This window comes from Lipophrys pholis (genome assembly GCF_963383615.2).
Source record: "Lipophrys pholis genome assembly, chromosome: 2".
NCBI lineage: Eukaryota > Metazoa > Chordata > Actinopteri > Blenniiformes > Blenniidae > Lipophrys > Lipophrys pholis.
Genome location: NC_137636.1, coordinates 14,297,699 through 14,313,212, shown reverse-complemented (window position 1 = coordinate 14,313,212; position 15,514 = coordinate 14,297,699). Strand labels below are relative to the sequence as shown.

At 40.4% G+C, this 15,514-nt stretch overlaps 2 protein-coding genes across 3 annotated transcripts in view; both read right to left on the bottom strand.

Annotated features, from left to right (window-relative positions):
• The window catches only part of cpne7 (copine VII), a gene marked incomplete at its 3' end in the record, with an annotated part of 28,456 nt that extends 25,340 nt beyond the window's left edge, over window positions 1–3,116 (bottom strand). Inside the window, exons 1-3 of the mRNA XM_080491613.1 lie at window positions 3,019–3,116; window positions 1,410–1,476; window positions 1,008–1,322 (exon numbers count right to left, since the gene is read on the bottom strand). Of these exons, the coding sequence (XP_080347739.1) occupies window positions 1,008–1,181 (174 nt within the window). The 5' untranslated portion in view covers window positions 1,182–1,322; window positions 1,410–1,476; window positions 3,019–3,116. The remainder of the gene's footprint in view (window positions 1–1,007; window positions 1,323–1,409; window positions 1,477–3,018) is intronic.
• Window positions 3,117–8,630: 5,514 nt separating this feature from the next.
• Window positions 8,631–12,710, bottom strand: rpl13 (ribosomal protein L13). 2 transcript variants are annotated; one of them, XM_080488922.1, is made up of 6 exons: window positions 12,677–12,710; window positions 12,128–12,245; window positions 11,066–11,207; window positions 9,736–9,909; window positions 9,134–9,190; window positions 8,631–8,836 (listed from the first exon to the last, which is right to left on the bottom strand). In XM_080488922.1, the coding sequence occupies exons 2-6, from the start codon at window positions 12,229–12,231 to the stop codon at window positions 8,678–8,680; spliced, it is 636 nt and encodes a 211-aa protein (XP_080345048.1). In that variant the 5' UTR covers window positions 12,232–12,245; window positions 12,677–12,710; the 3' UTR covers window positions 8,631–8,677. The 2 variants fall into 2 exon arrangements, with proteins under 2 accessions (XP_080345048.1, XP_080345049.1); XM_080488923.1 differs by having other exon boundaries at window positions 12,681–12,704.
• Window positions 12,711–15,514: the final 2,804 nt, after the last annotated feature.

Genomic DNA, 15,514 nt, shown 5'->3' with positions numbered 1-15,514 from the left:
GCATCCTAATGTGACCTTATTCATATCATAAACAATTGCCTTAAATAGTGCAGCTAAAAAAAGCTCCTACAATCACGCTACACTGAACCTAGGTCAGTCGTCTCAACTAACAACCCCCCCCCCCATCACATTGAAACCAGGAAAACTCCATAACACTGCCAGCCAAGTGTTTCTCCCTGCCTAAAATAGAAACTCATAGTTCTCCATTCATAAAGCCCAAACATTACAGCAAGCGCCTTCAACAAATGGCTCCCATGTGGCTGAAATCTGGCAGTCAAAGTTAATTATTATCTCCCATTTTTCTAGAATTGGAGTGTTCTGTTAGATGAAGACTTGCTGGGAAAAGCCTATATAATTAGATTTCCTCTGCCGTACTTTAGCACATCCTCCACTTCATGGAGACCTGCATTTTGGCTCTCCCTCCTGAACCTAATGACTTAATTAGCAGGCAAATGAGGGACCTGCTGCACACATCCAAATCAGCTTGGGACCAATCCAAGAAAGTAAACATTTTCAGCTGGAGCACTACTCCTCATGCCGCGTAATACCAATCTACTGTTTGTCCATGTAGAGAAGTGAAAGGTGCTTATTGTATCTGTCTCTGATTAACTGAATTGTGGAAAAAGACACTGTTGACTGCCAACAGTTTACATTTCGATTCCAAAACCAGACTGATGTTGCTGGAAAACAGCTGCAAGACCATCAAACCATCGTAAAATCTCTGCATTTGTGATCATGATGAGTGAATGTTAAGCAACTATCTTTGATGTGTTTCTACCCATTAAATGAAAATATTCTGAGATCATCTAAAGGCACTTCATGTAAATAATTTGACCTCTAATCACGTGTGAGTCAAGACACAATTTCTAATGATGATGTAGATAGGGTGGTTATTCAAAACCTGGGTCATTATTTAACACTACATTTATAAAGCTCTACCCCCCCCCCCAAAAAAAAGGCTCAATTATACATTAATTAAATTAAAGAAAAAAGTAAATGATGCTCACCTCTGTCCACTGTCCATTAGTCTGTACCATCAGCATGACACAGGGGTCTGACTTATTCAGAGTGTCTCGATCCAACAGAGCTTTACAAGACACACGTAGCTCCACTTTGGAGACACAAGTTGCTGGACCACTGAGGCTGGTCGCAGGGGAGGTGGCCTCCAGAACATCATTCATGCTGGCGCAGGGCAAGAGGAGCTGCCGACCAACCGAGCAGTGCGATGTGATTCAGTGGGTATACGCTCCAAAGGAGGGAAATGTGTGGTCAAGGGATCTCAGTGAAGACGTGGCGTGCTCACAGGAGACAGGCCCTATTGACTTGATGCAAACGTCACAAAAACAAAGATTCCTGTTGAGTTTCCTGGGAGGGTCAGACAAGTTATCTTGTAAGGAATATCATCTCACCTTAGTAATGGTGAGAGACAGGGCATGAAGGTGCAGGCTTCTGCTTTCAGAAGAGTAGATCAGATTCCTGCAAATGAGTCATTTATTAAATTGAGGGCTCCCGTCTCAAAAGAAAAAAAAAGTCATTACGAATTACTGTGCTGCACATAAAGATATACAAACAACATGACATACGGTCATATATATGTACATAGTTCGACCATCAATTTCATAATGAAATGCAAATGAGTGGCAAAAAATGCTTTTTTTTTCTTTTTCCTTTTTTTAATAATTGACCAATGGCTAAACAAGCAGAACGGGTTAAATTACATTTTTCCAAGTGTCTCTATTACTCCGATTATACAAAGAGATCTGAAAGGACCTTGATTTCAATTGCAAAATACTTTACGTCATATCATGACGGATTTAATATAGTCTTGCTTCTGTTTTACTACAATTTATTTTAATGTCCTGTGTGAAATGTAAGGCAGTAAACATATTTAGTGGTATTTAATGTTTGTTTTAAATACAACAGTGGTTAAACAAGCAATGGTGACAAAATGACATCTTTGTGAGTGTCGTTCTTGTCCAGCCAATGCCAAATGACCATGGAAGGACATTGATTTAAATTACTGTGCAGCACATCAAAAAGCATAATGTCACATTGTGATGATTTAATGTAGTCATTCGTCTATAATATGATGCCACATCATCATATCAACCATGTTTCCAGGGATAGAGCAAGCAGATATATTCCAATACAGTGTCGTTTTTTCTTGAATCCATGAATGGATAAGCAAAAGTAACCAAACGAGATTTTTCTGAGTGTCTTCATTGCTCAGAGACCCGAAAAAGGACTTGTTCAAGCTGTTGTGAGGCAGGCATCCGCCCTGCTGAAGTGTCCTTGAGCAAGGCGGTTACGTATGTCTGTGAGAGCTGCCTTACAAGAGAAGAATGTGTGCGTTTGGGGCGTCGGTTTACATCTCTCCACCGACATCGTTTACTGTAAAAGTGCTCCAGTGTCTGGAGACAGACGCAAGAGTCTGTCTGCTGCACGTTTGGCTCTCAGCACCAGGGACAGCGCCCGTTCTGTCCGCGCGCGCCAGCTGTGCGCCTCAAACCACATGCGCCTCAAACCCCCCCCCACACCACCATCCCAAATAAATATTCACCCTCAAAACTTCACTCAGCCATGCTCCACATACAGCCAGGGGCTTTCGCTCTATAATACGACCCAGTTGCTCAAATCAAGCAAAACTTCTCACCATAATTAAAGCGCAGCAGCAGAGAAAGCAACACGTCCAGGAGCGAAAACAAAAACCCCGCAGATCAAACCTAACAACTTCACCTATAAACGCTCCCATGTGGTTTATTAACACTTCACTACTATAAATGAACTGTACTGTAATTATATATTCTTGAAACCCCATCTAAGAATCTTGCAGGCGCACTCCGGGTTAAAAGCGTTTGTTTGCCTGTGTGAGGCAAAGCGTCCGCAGTAAAAGCGCACTTTGACTAAACTGACTGATATTATTCATTCCCAAACACATTCACACGCACTTCCATTGACCACCACGGACAATAAAACTGCGCCGAGGGTGAAGTTACAGACGACAAAGTCACTTCCTACCTTTCCTTGGCGCTCCACTCCTGGAAACACTTGTTTAATCCGCTCCCATAACACACCGCTCGGTTTGTTTTGCTCGGATGGAAGTCATTGGCTGGACTGGAGAGGAGGGAGTGGGCTCGGATTGTAGTGATGGGGAGTGGAGCGAGTCCAGCTGCTGATGTAAGGATGGGCGTTTCGCCAAGACCAAGGCGATTATTTAGAGTTCAATCTAAAAAAAAATAGATGAAAAAAACAAACCAGGTCTGGAGGAGAGATAGGGGGAGAGATAGAGAGAGAGGAGGCATCTGCCTTCAAACAGACGTACAAAAAAGCAACAAAACATGAAATACATGTGATGATTATGCGCCGAGCTTGTGTGTGATTTGCTGACAAAAGAGACTCTAAATTTAGACCCATCAATGAATCAGTGAAATGCACAACAATCTCACAAAACCGCATGTTCAATTCACGCTTCATCATGAGCCCATTGAGCGCTGCTGAAACATTCTCTGCGAGTTCAATGGAAACATTATAAATATTGATTTAAATGTGTTAAAAGCCCCATATCTTTCCCAGCATCAGAAATCCACGTTACCATGTCTCAGGCTTATTCTATAGTTTGTCTCAGTCTGCAAATTATAATTTGTTTTTAGCATGGAATAGAGTGAAAGAACAGGAGATAATCAGTATTAAAGTGACTGCATCTGCATGTACTAATAATAACACTCAAAATCACTAAACATATGCATATAAAATATCCATTAAGGAATCCTATGGTGAACCATGTGAGTCTATATCAATGTTTCACCCATCAAGTAGTGTGTTAAACCATTATACAGCTAATTGATAAATAATGACACCAAATCAATACTATCAGTGCTGGTTTGTTATATATAATACACTTTATGTGCAAATAACCCCAAAAGATAGAAGACTATAGTAGGTTTAGGATTTTTTATTATTTATTTTTTTTACAAAAATCCAACAAGAAATCTTTCCAATTTTAATGGATCAGTTTAATGGTGTTCAACCGAAGTCAATTCTAATCAAATTCCAGGATTTCATTAAGCGTCCAAAAAGGGCAAAACAGTTCGGCTGTGGCTCGGTTGGCAGAGCGGTCGTCTCCCAATCGGAATACTGTGGTTTGATTCCCATCTCCACCTGTCCACGTGTCAGAATATCCTTGAGCAAGACACTGAACCCCAAATCACTCCCAACGGATGGATTGAGTCCCATGGAGGGCAACCATCTCCGTTGGTGTGTGAATGGGTGAATGTGATTAACTGTGTAAAGCGCTTTCGGACTGCTGGAGCAGTTAAAAAGTGCTATATCAGTGAAATCCATTTCCTCATTTCACTCTCCTCCAGTTAGAAGGACTCCTTTGTTATTTCTGGAGTTTCAAGACAGACGTGTGCTTTTTTTCACACATGAATATAAGAAGAGAACACAGGTGATTCTCTAATGCCTCTCTCTGCAAGAGTCATATTGTCCATTTGTGCCCAGAATGGTTTTGCGCATCTTCATGAAGAACTAAACCAAGAGTGATGTGAGCAGCAGGGGCTCAGAAAAGCTGATCTACCAGCAGCGGCACGCAACAATTAAATCTCCATGTTAAGCTCCAGACAGCTGAGGACCAGTCAGGGGTTCTTTCATTAAATGAAAATTTAATAAAAATTACATATCATGCACCCATATGTTGTATAACATGTAACCAATGTTGAAACGGTTATGAACTGATTTACAATGTAGATTTCTAGTCACTTGACAGCTATGTATATTACATAATGTATTGTTCCAACACAGCATCTGTGCTCACACCATTTTGCAGCCCACCCACAAGTGTATTATTTTCATGAATGTATTTCCAGACATTGCATAACAATCATGGATTGCGCTGACAAAACAGCGGCGCTCCTGTTTCTAAAATACAATTACTTGGGAAATTTTACTTCCTCAACATCCAATCTTAAAACTGCACATAAAGGCATTGTTTTGATTTTCTAAATGTACCTTGTATGGTGGGCTGTTAATAACAGGGCACTTTGCAAAGATAGAAATGTGTTGGCTTCAACTGAACTGCTGCAACATTTATATCTGAGGGTTGTAAAGTCTCATCCTGAATCGTCCTTCAAATGAAGAAAACTTTCTTTTCTTTTCTTTTTTTCATTTGAATTTGCAGCATTTCAACACGGTATTTGATTTCAAGAGGATATAATTGATTCGTTGACAGGCTTTCCAAGCATTCAAGCAGGCAGGGCACTCAAATTACCCCTGCAGTAGGAAACAAACATTTAGCTCGTGGCTTTTTGAAATCATCAGCACTATTGGAACCACTTAACATGCAGCTTACACATTAAAACGCCAAAATAAACACAAACTCCCATTTCAGGCTGGTGTTTCTTTTGAAGAATCGTTTAAGTCTTTATCTGCTTAAAGTGTCTTTAACACCGAATCCGGCTGCTTTCTGACACCTCAAGTGGGTTCTCGTTTCACCCTCACTGCCTCTTCTTACATGAGGGCCCAGAGTTGGTCGGAAGCGTCTGCTGTGGGGCACACACCTGAGCCCTGTTACGCCACAGCTCCAAACAGCGGCCATCTGCTGCTGCTGTGTGGGTTCAACACCTCACAGGACGTTCTCTGCGTTTACACATGGATTATCCATCCAGACTCCCCCTGCTGCATTTCCCCAGCTACATTCAGGGCTTTCTTTGGCTCTCCTGGCAACACTACATCTACAATATGCGCAAATGGGAGCATCTCAACGTGGCCTGACGCACTCAAATATTTGAATCTGTCTCGCTCTGGTGTGTTTGTACAACATCATCGACTGTGTTCCACCAGCAGCTCCCTCGAGTGCAGGTAGTTTTATACATAGGTAGATTTTTGGAACATTTCGAAGGCAATATAGAATTATGAAGCCTTTCCCAGTGTTGACGGCTGCTGTAGGGTTTCCATTAATGATACTCAATCACTGCCATTGTGCTTCAGATAACTCTGACATCAGATATTTCCAGGAGTATCATCCATCATCATTATATTATTGATCAGCTGAGTTTTCTCTTTTCACTCAGACTGAAATAAAAACACACACTCAGGATAGAAACGATCGGAGGGAATGCACAATCCCATTGATTGTATTTGAATAGTGGCAGAGCATGGCGGAGTCCATTTGAGAAAACCTCAAAAACAAGGCTGCAGCAACTAATCAATCGAGATGTTGCTGTTTAGCTCATTCGAAACAATGAGCATTACATTTCCTCAGTGATTATGTGAGGTAGTGAGCCAGTGATTATCCATCCAACAATAATGTCCCATTAAATGGCCAAATAAAGCCAGAGCCCGAGATTTATATGGCAGGAATATAAATGCACGCTTTACAAATTGTAATAGAATATTTAACCAACAAAAGCAAGACGATCATATAAATACACGATTGTAAAGCCATATTCATTTCCTGTTTTTCTTTCAGTCATCCAACGCTCTGCGATACCTTACCTTGAGAATAAATAGGAGCAACCATGCAGACTTCAGGCATATCAATCAAACTAGATCCAAAACAACTTGACTGTCCACTCACCTTCATTAACTGAATTATTGATGAATTTTTTAGACTGCTGGAACATGGAGGAACACTCTAGCAGACGCACACACACACACACACACACACAAGGACACAAACCTCGTCCTGCTCTTTCCGCCTGTAAACACCGACAATGGATGTTCCAGCTTGTCTGGATCTGTAAACATTTTAAAACCAAACAGTGAGTAACACACAGAAATAGTCTCAAGGTGACGGAGTGATGCTCTGTTGTTATCAGAACAGTATAGTACATGCAACGTTCACAGTGTCTGCAGTGATGAGTGTTTTATTACAGTTCGTTTACTTTATGTGAACCACTAGAAAACCTTCAGTAAGGGTATTAATATGCAGCTTTACTCCTGCATGGGCCCAAGAGGAAAGCTGGCCCGTTGGGATGGTATGTTTCCACTTACTGTCAGCTCCTCCTGACCTTTCTTTGCGTCAGGGGTTGTTGTTGACCTCCACTCCTTCCACCTGTGCATTAGCATGCTGGACCCGATGTCCTCTAAGTATCTACCAGCTTTAAACTGAACTTAACATTCACTCCTCGTAAAGTGAAGTAACTCCAGTTCGTTTTCCGATGGTGAAAGAACCAAATGCAGTTTTCACAATTAGACTGTCAAAACAGACCTTCCAATCCCAGACCTCTGTGGCTTCGTGTCTTTATCAGAGCCTATGTTGTGCCTATAGCGCCACCTACTGCTCTGAACACCAGCAAAACTCAAGTGGTTTTACACAGGAGCACTCAGGCTGGTGTTGATATATTAAGAGGGTCTCCCATTTTTCAGTGTGAATGAATTTATTTATTTTTAATATTTTGTAACGTACCTTTGATAAAGAAAGCCAATGGCAGGGGTGGATCAATGCGAGCAGTTTGTTGGTTTGAGTCCAACACAGGCCTCTTACTGTGTGGAGTTTCCATGTTAATGAGGTTAATTGGTGACTCTAAATTGCACGTGTGTGTGATGACAGAACTGTTAAAGAAATGGATGATTACTTAAAACATGTCATTGTGACGATGAAAGTATATAAGGTAATTCTAACAGAGCCATCTGATTGGACAAGACTTTCACAACAGTGTCTGTGGCACTTTACAGTTTTTTTTTTTGCAATTTCATTAATCACACTCAAAACTCTGGTTGGGTTAAGTAATTCACACTTTTCAGAGTAATTCTAAACATCAATAACTATTCATTATAACCCATTTTGTTCTATTTTAGTGAGTTATGTCATTGAATAAAAACCAATTCAAAACATAAATCAATGAAACTTCTTTGTGACACTATGGAGTCTATTCCAGAAAGTGGTTATAATGGTCATCAGTGGTGCCAATATTATCTCCATCATGCGTTGGACAGAACTTCCTCTGAAGCCACGAGGTCTGAGGGGATCCGCGTCCTGCTGGGTAGTATTCTGGGTGAATGTACTACACTCCTGTAGACCTCTCAGGTGGAGGGACAGCTGCAGCGAGGAGAGTTCACTTTCCCATTCAGTCTTTACTACTTTTTTTTTTATCTAACTTTATACCCAAGAGGGGTCAGCTGGTAACACCAATATTGATCAATCTTTAATTTATACTTTCATATCACATCAGACTACCTCCTTTGCACTATGGTCGTACATTAAGTTCATCACCAAACATTTTATTTTCCTCACAGGTTGAGTACAACTAAAGCCACATGCTACGTTTACGAGTCAACATGGGTCATGTCCCAAAATAAAATGTGCTCATTTCATTAGAAATATCAAAACCAAAGATATGTTGACTTTCAAATGTTGATGTTTATAGTTTTATTACCATGAGTCATTAACTGAGCTGCTTTGCATAAATGAGGATGTTCCACTTTGTCACATTGAACCACGACGTCCTTAGTTTTGTAAAAGAATTTAGTATCCCGTTGAGAAACCGTTTTATTAACCCTTTGATAATAAGCCCCGAACTCAGAACTCAAAAAATATCCAAACCAGCTGGATACTATAGTGATGCAGATTATATATTTACAATTACAAACCAGCACCAAACACTAAAATCATAATCACGACATTCCCCCAATTCTCTTTTTAAACACTTTATTTTGCAAAGTTCCATAGTGACTATTTTCACTTCTTTTTCTCCACGTCCTGCTCGGCAGCCTCTTTGGCTCTCTTGGCACGAATGCCGAAAAGACGGGCATTGGCGCGGGCCATACGCAGGCTGGCGAAGGCCTTGAAGTTCTTCTCGTCCTCGGAGATAACGCGGGCCTTCTCCTTCTTGTGCACCTGAGGAGAAAACAAGGGGCACATGAGACCGTTTGATAGCCCGTCTCCTACGATGGATTTGTTTGTTGAAAAGCAGTCGTCAGAAAAGGGGTTCAAATGCGTCATCAGAGACGTACAGAGATTCCGGAGATTTGTCATCGTCCGACTGCTGCCATGAAAAATATTTCTGCCTTCTAGTCAATGAGGACACCATGACGCTCAGACATGAAAACTAATCCGTTATTTCCATCCAGCTTGTCTATTGCTGAATAAAAAAATGTTCAAGTAATGTCGAACGCCGCAGGAGATGCAACTTACAGTTCTGATGGGCATGACTGGACCTGTGAGCTGAGTGGCCATCTTCAGTTCCTCCTCCTGGAAAGATTGAAACAAACATCAGGATGGCCGACAAAACAAGTCTGTTTATTTAGGCAGCATTTAAAGAAAGGAAAATTACACAATGAAAGACAAATGAAAGATCAAATCAGCTGCTGGTAAAGGTGTTTGGTTTCTATCTTCAACAACAGTAAATATAAATGAATTACTTTTGAAAACGGAACTGGATTCTACAGGTTAGTTCATTAAAAACTCCCATCCAGTCCAATCAATCTTATGATGAAACCAATGCAGCAAAACAGAAAAACCTTCAAAATACAAATTTTTAGTTTCAAGTATTTATCATAAAAGCGTCTACGATTTAGTTTTGGGGTCATTACTCACTGTTAAGTGTGTAAAGAATTAAGTGTATAAAAGCAGGAAAAAATGCACAAGACTTTAAGAGCTGAAAAACCAAGTTATTGTTATATGACTCTTAAATGTTGTCTCATGGATGCAGCGATCACACAGCCACACACACATCAATGATAAGAGTTCCATCAAAAATAATCTTTCTGCTGCATGTGAAAACCTGAGAAACTCACAGTGCTGTCTCCCTTCTTGGGGGCAGAAGCCTTCCTGGGGAACAGGATGAGCTTGGAGCGGTACTCCTTGAGGCGCTGCACGTTGGCCTGGAGAGACTCTGTGGATCGGTTGCGGCGACGAGCGTCAACGGCGATGCCAATAGTGCGAGCCGTCTTTTTGTGGATACCAGCAGCCTGAGGAGAAGCACAGCACAATGAGTTTCCCCTCGTATACTCGCGTCAAATCAAACCTCACCACTTTTTACTTTTCAAAACAGAAGCAGTCATCAGAAAAGGGGTTCAAAGTTTTCATCAAGTGAATACAGAGATTCCGGAGATTTATCATCACCTGACTGCTGGAACTGTTTTTTTAGACTTCAACATGTCTGATCACACTGAACAGAGCTTTACTGGAAACCCACAGCTTAGTATCACTTGAATCCTGGCAAACAGACATCTATAAAGACTAGCGAGAAATCAATGATACTGAAAGTGTTTGATAGGAAAGGATAAGAACTCTACAAAAACATGAGAAGTCATTACAATCTGTAATTTGCTTTTGAAGCAGTGATAGACCTTTGTTATCTTCATCTACATCGGAGGAGCACCTTTAGTAGCAAGGATGAAAATCATTTTGGCTTCAGTGATCAAAAGGTCAATGTTTGGTCAAGTATTTGAACCACAATGACATGGAATTAATGTGGCCGATTCAAACAGTGCAAGTCTCGAAATTATGCACATTAAATAAATGTGCTTGCTATCCGTATTTGTTCCTTTGAACTACAAGAATATAAACATCTAAATACAGTTGATTTATTAAAATTGAGCATCAGTATTTTGGTGGCAAGGACCAACATGTTCAAGTGGCCATTAGCACTGATAAATGTGCCAACCACTGCACCAAATAACCTCAATTAAAATATTAAATTGTGCTTAAACATACTCCTTTGTGAATAAAAAAAATCAATCAAGTCCACAGGCTTCACAGTGATGCACATCAACAATTATTTAGCTTTCCTCCCACTGCAGGAAAAGTACATGGCAGGAACAGCATGGTACACATGGGCAAAGACATCAAGTGTCTGACCAGCACTTCATGTTCTTTTAAGTTATTTGGCAGCGTGGAAAGTATGAGTCATTACAGAAAGGTTGAACTGGTTCTGCCTTCCATCCACAGAAAATGTCAATCGCTCTTCTGATGTGGAGATCCTGACAAACTAAGTTTTAAGGTGCAAGTAGCACCAGAATTTCCTTCCCTTCTTTGGAGATTACTGTTTCACGTTTGGGCATGTGAAAACCGGCACACATTATTCTTGCACAAAAATGTTGGTATTAAACTAGAATTGATTACCTTCAGCTCCTCCAGGGTGAATCCACGCCCAGAACGGACCTTGGTGTGGTACCTGATAGTGGGACACCTGACTTGTGGCCTCAGCGGTCCAGCGACAGGACGAGGAGCGATGAGACGGGCCTTAGCCTGACGAGCCTTTCGCCTGAAGAGAAACATATCAGGGTCAGACAGTGGTAATCACAAACTTTTGCTGTCCGAGGGCATTAAGGCACACAGGCCAAAAACACATCAAGTTAACAATTTTGAGAATTCGTAATTATTGAAATAAACAAAGCACAAGCAGTAGATAAAACTAAAAATTGCAATCAAAATTTGGTAGGTTGCAATCTGACTTGTCACTATAATGCAACACTACAGTAAAACTTAGTAAATCAAATTTTCTTCCAGTGATGTTTGGAAAAAACATTAAACCTGCAAGTGAGTGGTTTTTTTTTTTTAATGGACTCCTATGTCTGCATTAAAGATGGTCAATTTTGAGCAAATTCCTACTTACAGCTGTTAATACATAACTGAGATTTTAAGCACAATACTCATTTTAATGATATTTTAGAGACCTGTCATGCATGTTATCTGCACAAGTATGCTGAACATGGATGGAAGCAGCTTTGATTGCAAGAGGAAACATCCTTGAGTGTAAACAGTTGCACACATTTTATCCCCGGTCTCTGTGGTTTGACAGAACAGAGAAAATAGTCCAAATTTTATCTTTGCATATGTGTTAAAATCAAAAGCACTTGATCTAAAAACATTCAATGCAGTAGTTGTGTATATAGCATGTATTCAAATGACATTTAACTGCATCACACGTGGAAACCAAACAAATGAGAACTATGACCATTAACTACTCCAGATGGAGGCGCTTGGGTAGGAACACAAACTCAAGGTGTTTGACAGCTTCATTTCAGTTCCATTTGAAGTGTTTAGTGAAGATTTAATAGTTCTGACCAGTCATAAGTCTCTTTAAACAGCGCGAGCTCTGATCGTCACATTCAGGTTACATCTCTCACGCGCCATGCTAACTCCAGTTAGCATCACTCGGGAGTGTGAACGGACTGTCCTCACCTGCGGATCTTCCTGGCGGGCTGGTTGAACCAGGTGCGGACTCTTTTCTGCCAGTCTTTGTGGAAGTGAGGGTTCAAGATCATTCCATTCCGGTTGGGGGCCATGGCTGCCTACGTCCCTGAAACACAGCGTGGTACACGGACATCAGCGTCTCGTCATGCCGGCACACTCAGCTAAAGGCTAACGAGGCCAAGGGCTACCTTGGTGAGAAACTAGTTAGTCCTACAGCGCTAAGCGAACAATACAAGCAAAATGCACTTAAATACAAATTTAGTATATTCGTCTTTATTTACTAGGACACCGGTACAAGACGGAAGGCGCAACTATTAAAACTGTACCGCCAATGCTAAGTCACCCAGTGAACTGGTAACGCCATGAAGACATGGCAATCTTTACAAATCAACAAGGGTTTTTTACGAAAATAGTCACTTTATTTGAAATGTGACGAATTGCTCTATGTGATACTAGCAAATAGAACAGCATGCATTTATAAAACGACGCGGATTGAAGCAGATTCTCTTGAAATTTATGGAGAATAATTTCTCATACCTACAAGGGAGGAAAATGGCCGAACGGAAAAAGGAAGTTGAAAGGCGGTGCATTGTGGGATATGTGAACAGCAGCCAATGAGCGAAGACTCGTGCTCGCGAAGAGCAAAGGCGAAGGGTATGTCAGGAGTGTTCCCCCCCTCACAGTAAAACTGAGAGTAACGCTTCAAAATATAAACAAACACACGGGGGCATGATACTGAATCATCACTTTTAGTCTTTGATTTACCCCGCGGTATAGTTACAGTTTCTAAATTATAAAAGCGAATAAACGAAACGCTTATGACAAATGTGCCTTTGAAACTAAATAGTGAACAGTTTTGTTTTTCTCTGAAAGAAAGAGAGAAAAAAAAACAGTTTTGTACAACATTGCAATGATATTTGTTTTTGCTCTCAACTGTAGGAGCTGTGTATGAGTACACGGTGAGTAAATAAAGGTGAGGGTTTTTGTCATTGCCACTAGGTGTAGACCTAACACCTCTATGTTGTAGGTGTTTGCCCACAGACCAGTGACACGCGGTGAGGTTCATGGCTGGTGAGGCACTGGCTCCTCTAGAGTCAGATTTACAATTGTAAGAACTGAAAAGAGCATCTTATTTCACCATTCATCCAACAGCATGCAACTGGTAATGCTTCATATCCCATCAGCATTCCTCTTTCAATTACACTTACGCCAACATAAACATATACACAGGAACATATTTGTCCTACAAAGAAAGTTATACAAAGAAAGTATAAAACCCTTTTATAGAAATGGATAGAGCACCCTTCTTGTGTCCAAGCAATTCATATTTACTGTCAACAAATTAAGGTACAGAGATGTGTGCAGCACAAATTTGATTTTGAGTAAAGATTTGTTATTTTTCAAACTTTAAATTCAGGTGCTTTAATCAATTTTAATAAAGGTTGTCTATCAAAATGATAAGAAAAAATATTATTCTTTAAGGCCAAAAGTTTAATTATCACATACTTGAAACTGTCAGTTTACTTACGCCCCCTTGAGGTGAAGCAGAGCACTGCCTGCCTCACCTGTTGCCATTTCTCTGCACTTTCTTGTTACAATCAGCCCGAACAATTCTCTCAAACATACATTAAAGACATTACACAGACTGTAGAGAGTCATGCTGTATAAAACAAGATTTCTGTAAAGTTCATATTGGCGATATGCAGAGGAACAGAAACGGGCACGTGTCAAAAATGTGTAGAGTCGTACTGAAAATGAATCTTTAACACAAATCTATCACAAATATTAACATTAATTTTATGTACTTTTTTCATGACAGGTGAGGGACTGCCTCACCTGCCTACTCTGACTGCACGTCACTGGCACAGACCATATACCGCAGACAGCTTGCAGGGACATTTACTTTGTAGATGAATTGTGAATTGTAGATACGCAGCAGCGTACATTATTTTGATAAGAAACCTTTAATGACACGCTGTAACCAAACCGCTGCAGAATATTATAGATGGATTACTGTAAATGTGCACCAAGCACAGCTTGAAATATAGCTTTAGAGCTGACGAAAGTCACTAATTTATGTTGGAAAGTAAAATGTTAGTCAATAGAAGGGAATGCTCATGTGGTCAGGTTCTTGATTTTATTTTATTTTTTTGTGAATCTAAAATACAAAATATGTTTTGAGTCATTTCACACTTTTTTGTTTACTACATAATTCCACATGTGTTCATATTTCATGCTTTCAACGGCTATCTACACTGTAAATGGAGGTGTGTCTACACGTTTTACTGGTAGTGTACATTTCCAAGAAAGTGATACTTCCACTTTTAATTTCCTGTGTGAACTTGCTTGGTGAGTCAAGTTGTCTTATGAGCATGAACGGACGAGTTAAATATTTACTGCGTCATTAAATTCAATTGCTTGTATGCATTAGGTAATATGAGTATTCTTGAACTGGCAAAACAAAAACAAACTGTTGCAGCTATCATTAAGGTAAGGGACAGGATTTATTAGGAATATTATGCATGTCTTATAATAAAAATGTTCACTTTGGCTGGCTTGTGTCAGATCGTTCCACTATGGTCAGGTTTGATGGGTTATGCCCGTCCAATGTAAATTGCTGGTGTTGCTCAAATGCAATGGTCAGTGAGTATACAGCAATCACAGCATCAAGACTGTCGGGATATTGTGAAAGTTCCCTTTTTTTTTTTTTTTTTTTAAGTCAAAGCAGTAAAGACCCATTGAGTGTGGCATCTGGCACCAAGATTCTGATTATTGTATTTATTATTGGAAGTTGCAATGTGGGGGCATCCATTGGACCATACTGATCAATCAGCCATGGGCACCCTGTTACCTGATACCACCACAGCTGCAGTTTGGAGATGCTCTGATTCAGTCATTCAATCAGTTGGATTCTTGTCAAATTTGCTTAAATCTTTATGTTTGGTGATTTTTCTGCAACATGGGAGTACCAATTGTGAACTTGCTGCCTACTGCCCCCCCCCCCAACTAACCATGACAAAGACAAAATCAGTGTCTTCTATGCAACTGTCATGAAGGCAGTGCTGACGGGTACAGGTCTACATAAAAGAAAAAAAACCATCTTGCTCAACCGGTTAAGTATCATACAGTAAAAAAAAAAAACTCTTGGGTACAATGCGTTTTAATATTTGCAACAAGTCAACTTTAGTGCAGTGGAAAAGAGGTTAGAGAAGCAAGCTTGTGTTTGGAGGTTTGAATCCCACTGTGGGTTAGAGTAAAGCTCCCTGGGTGCTGCACTGTGACGCCACACTGTGACTCACATGTTTAGTTAAGGTTAACCAGGAAAGGGTTAAACGCAAAAAATTTATTTCAATAAGGGAGATAAGGGAAGTAGGT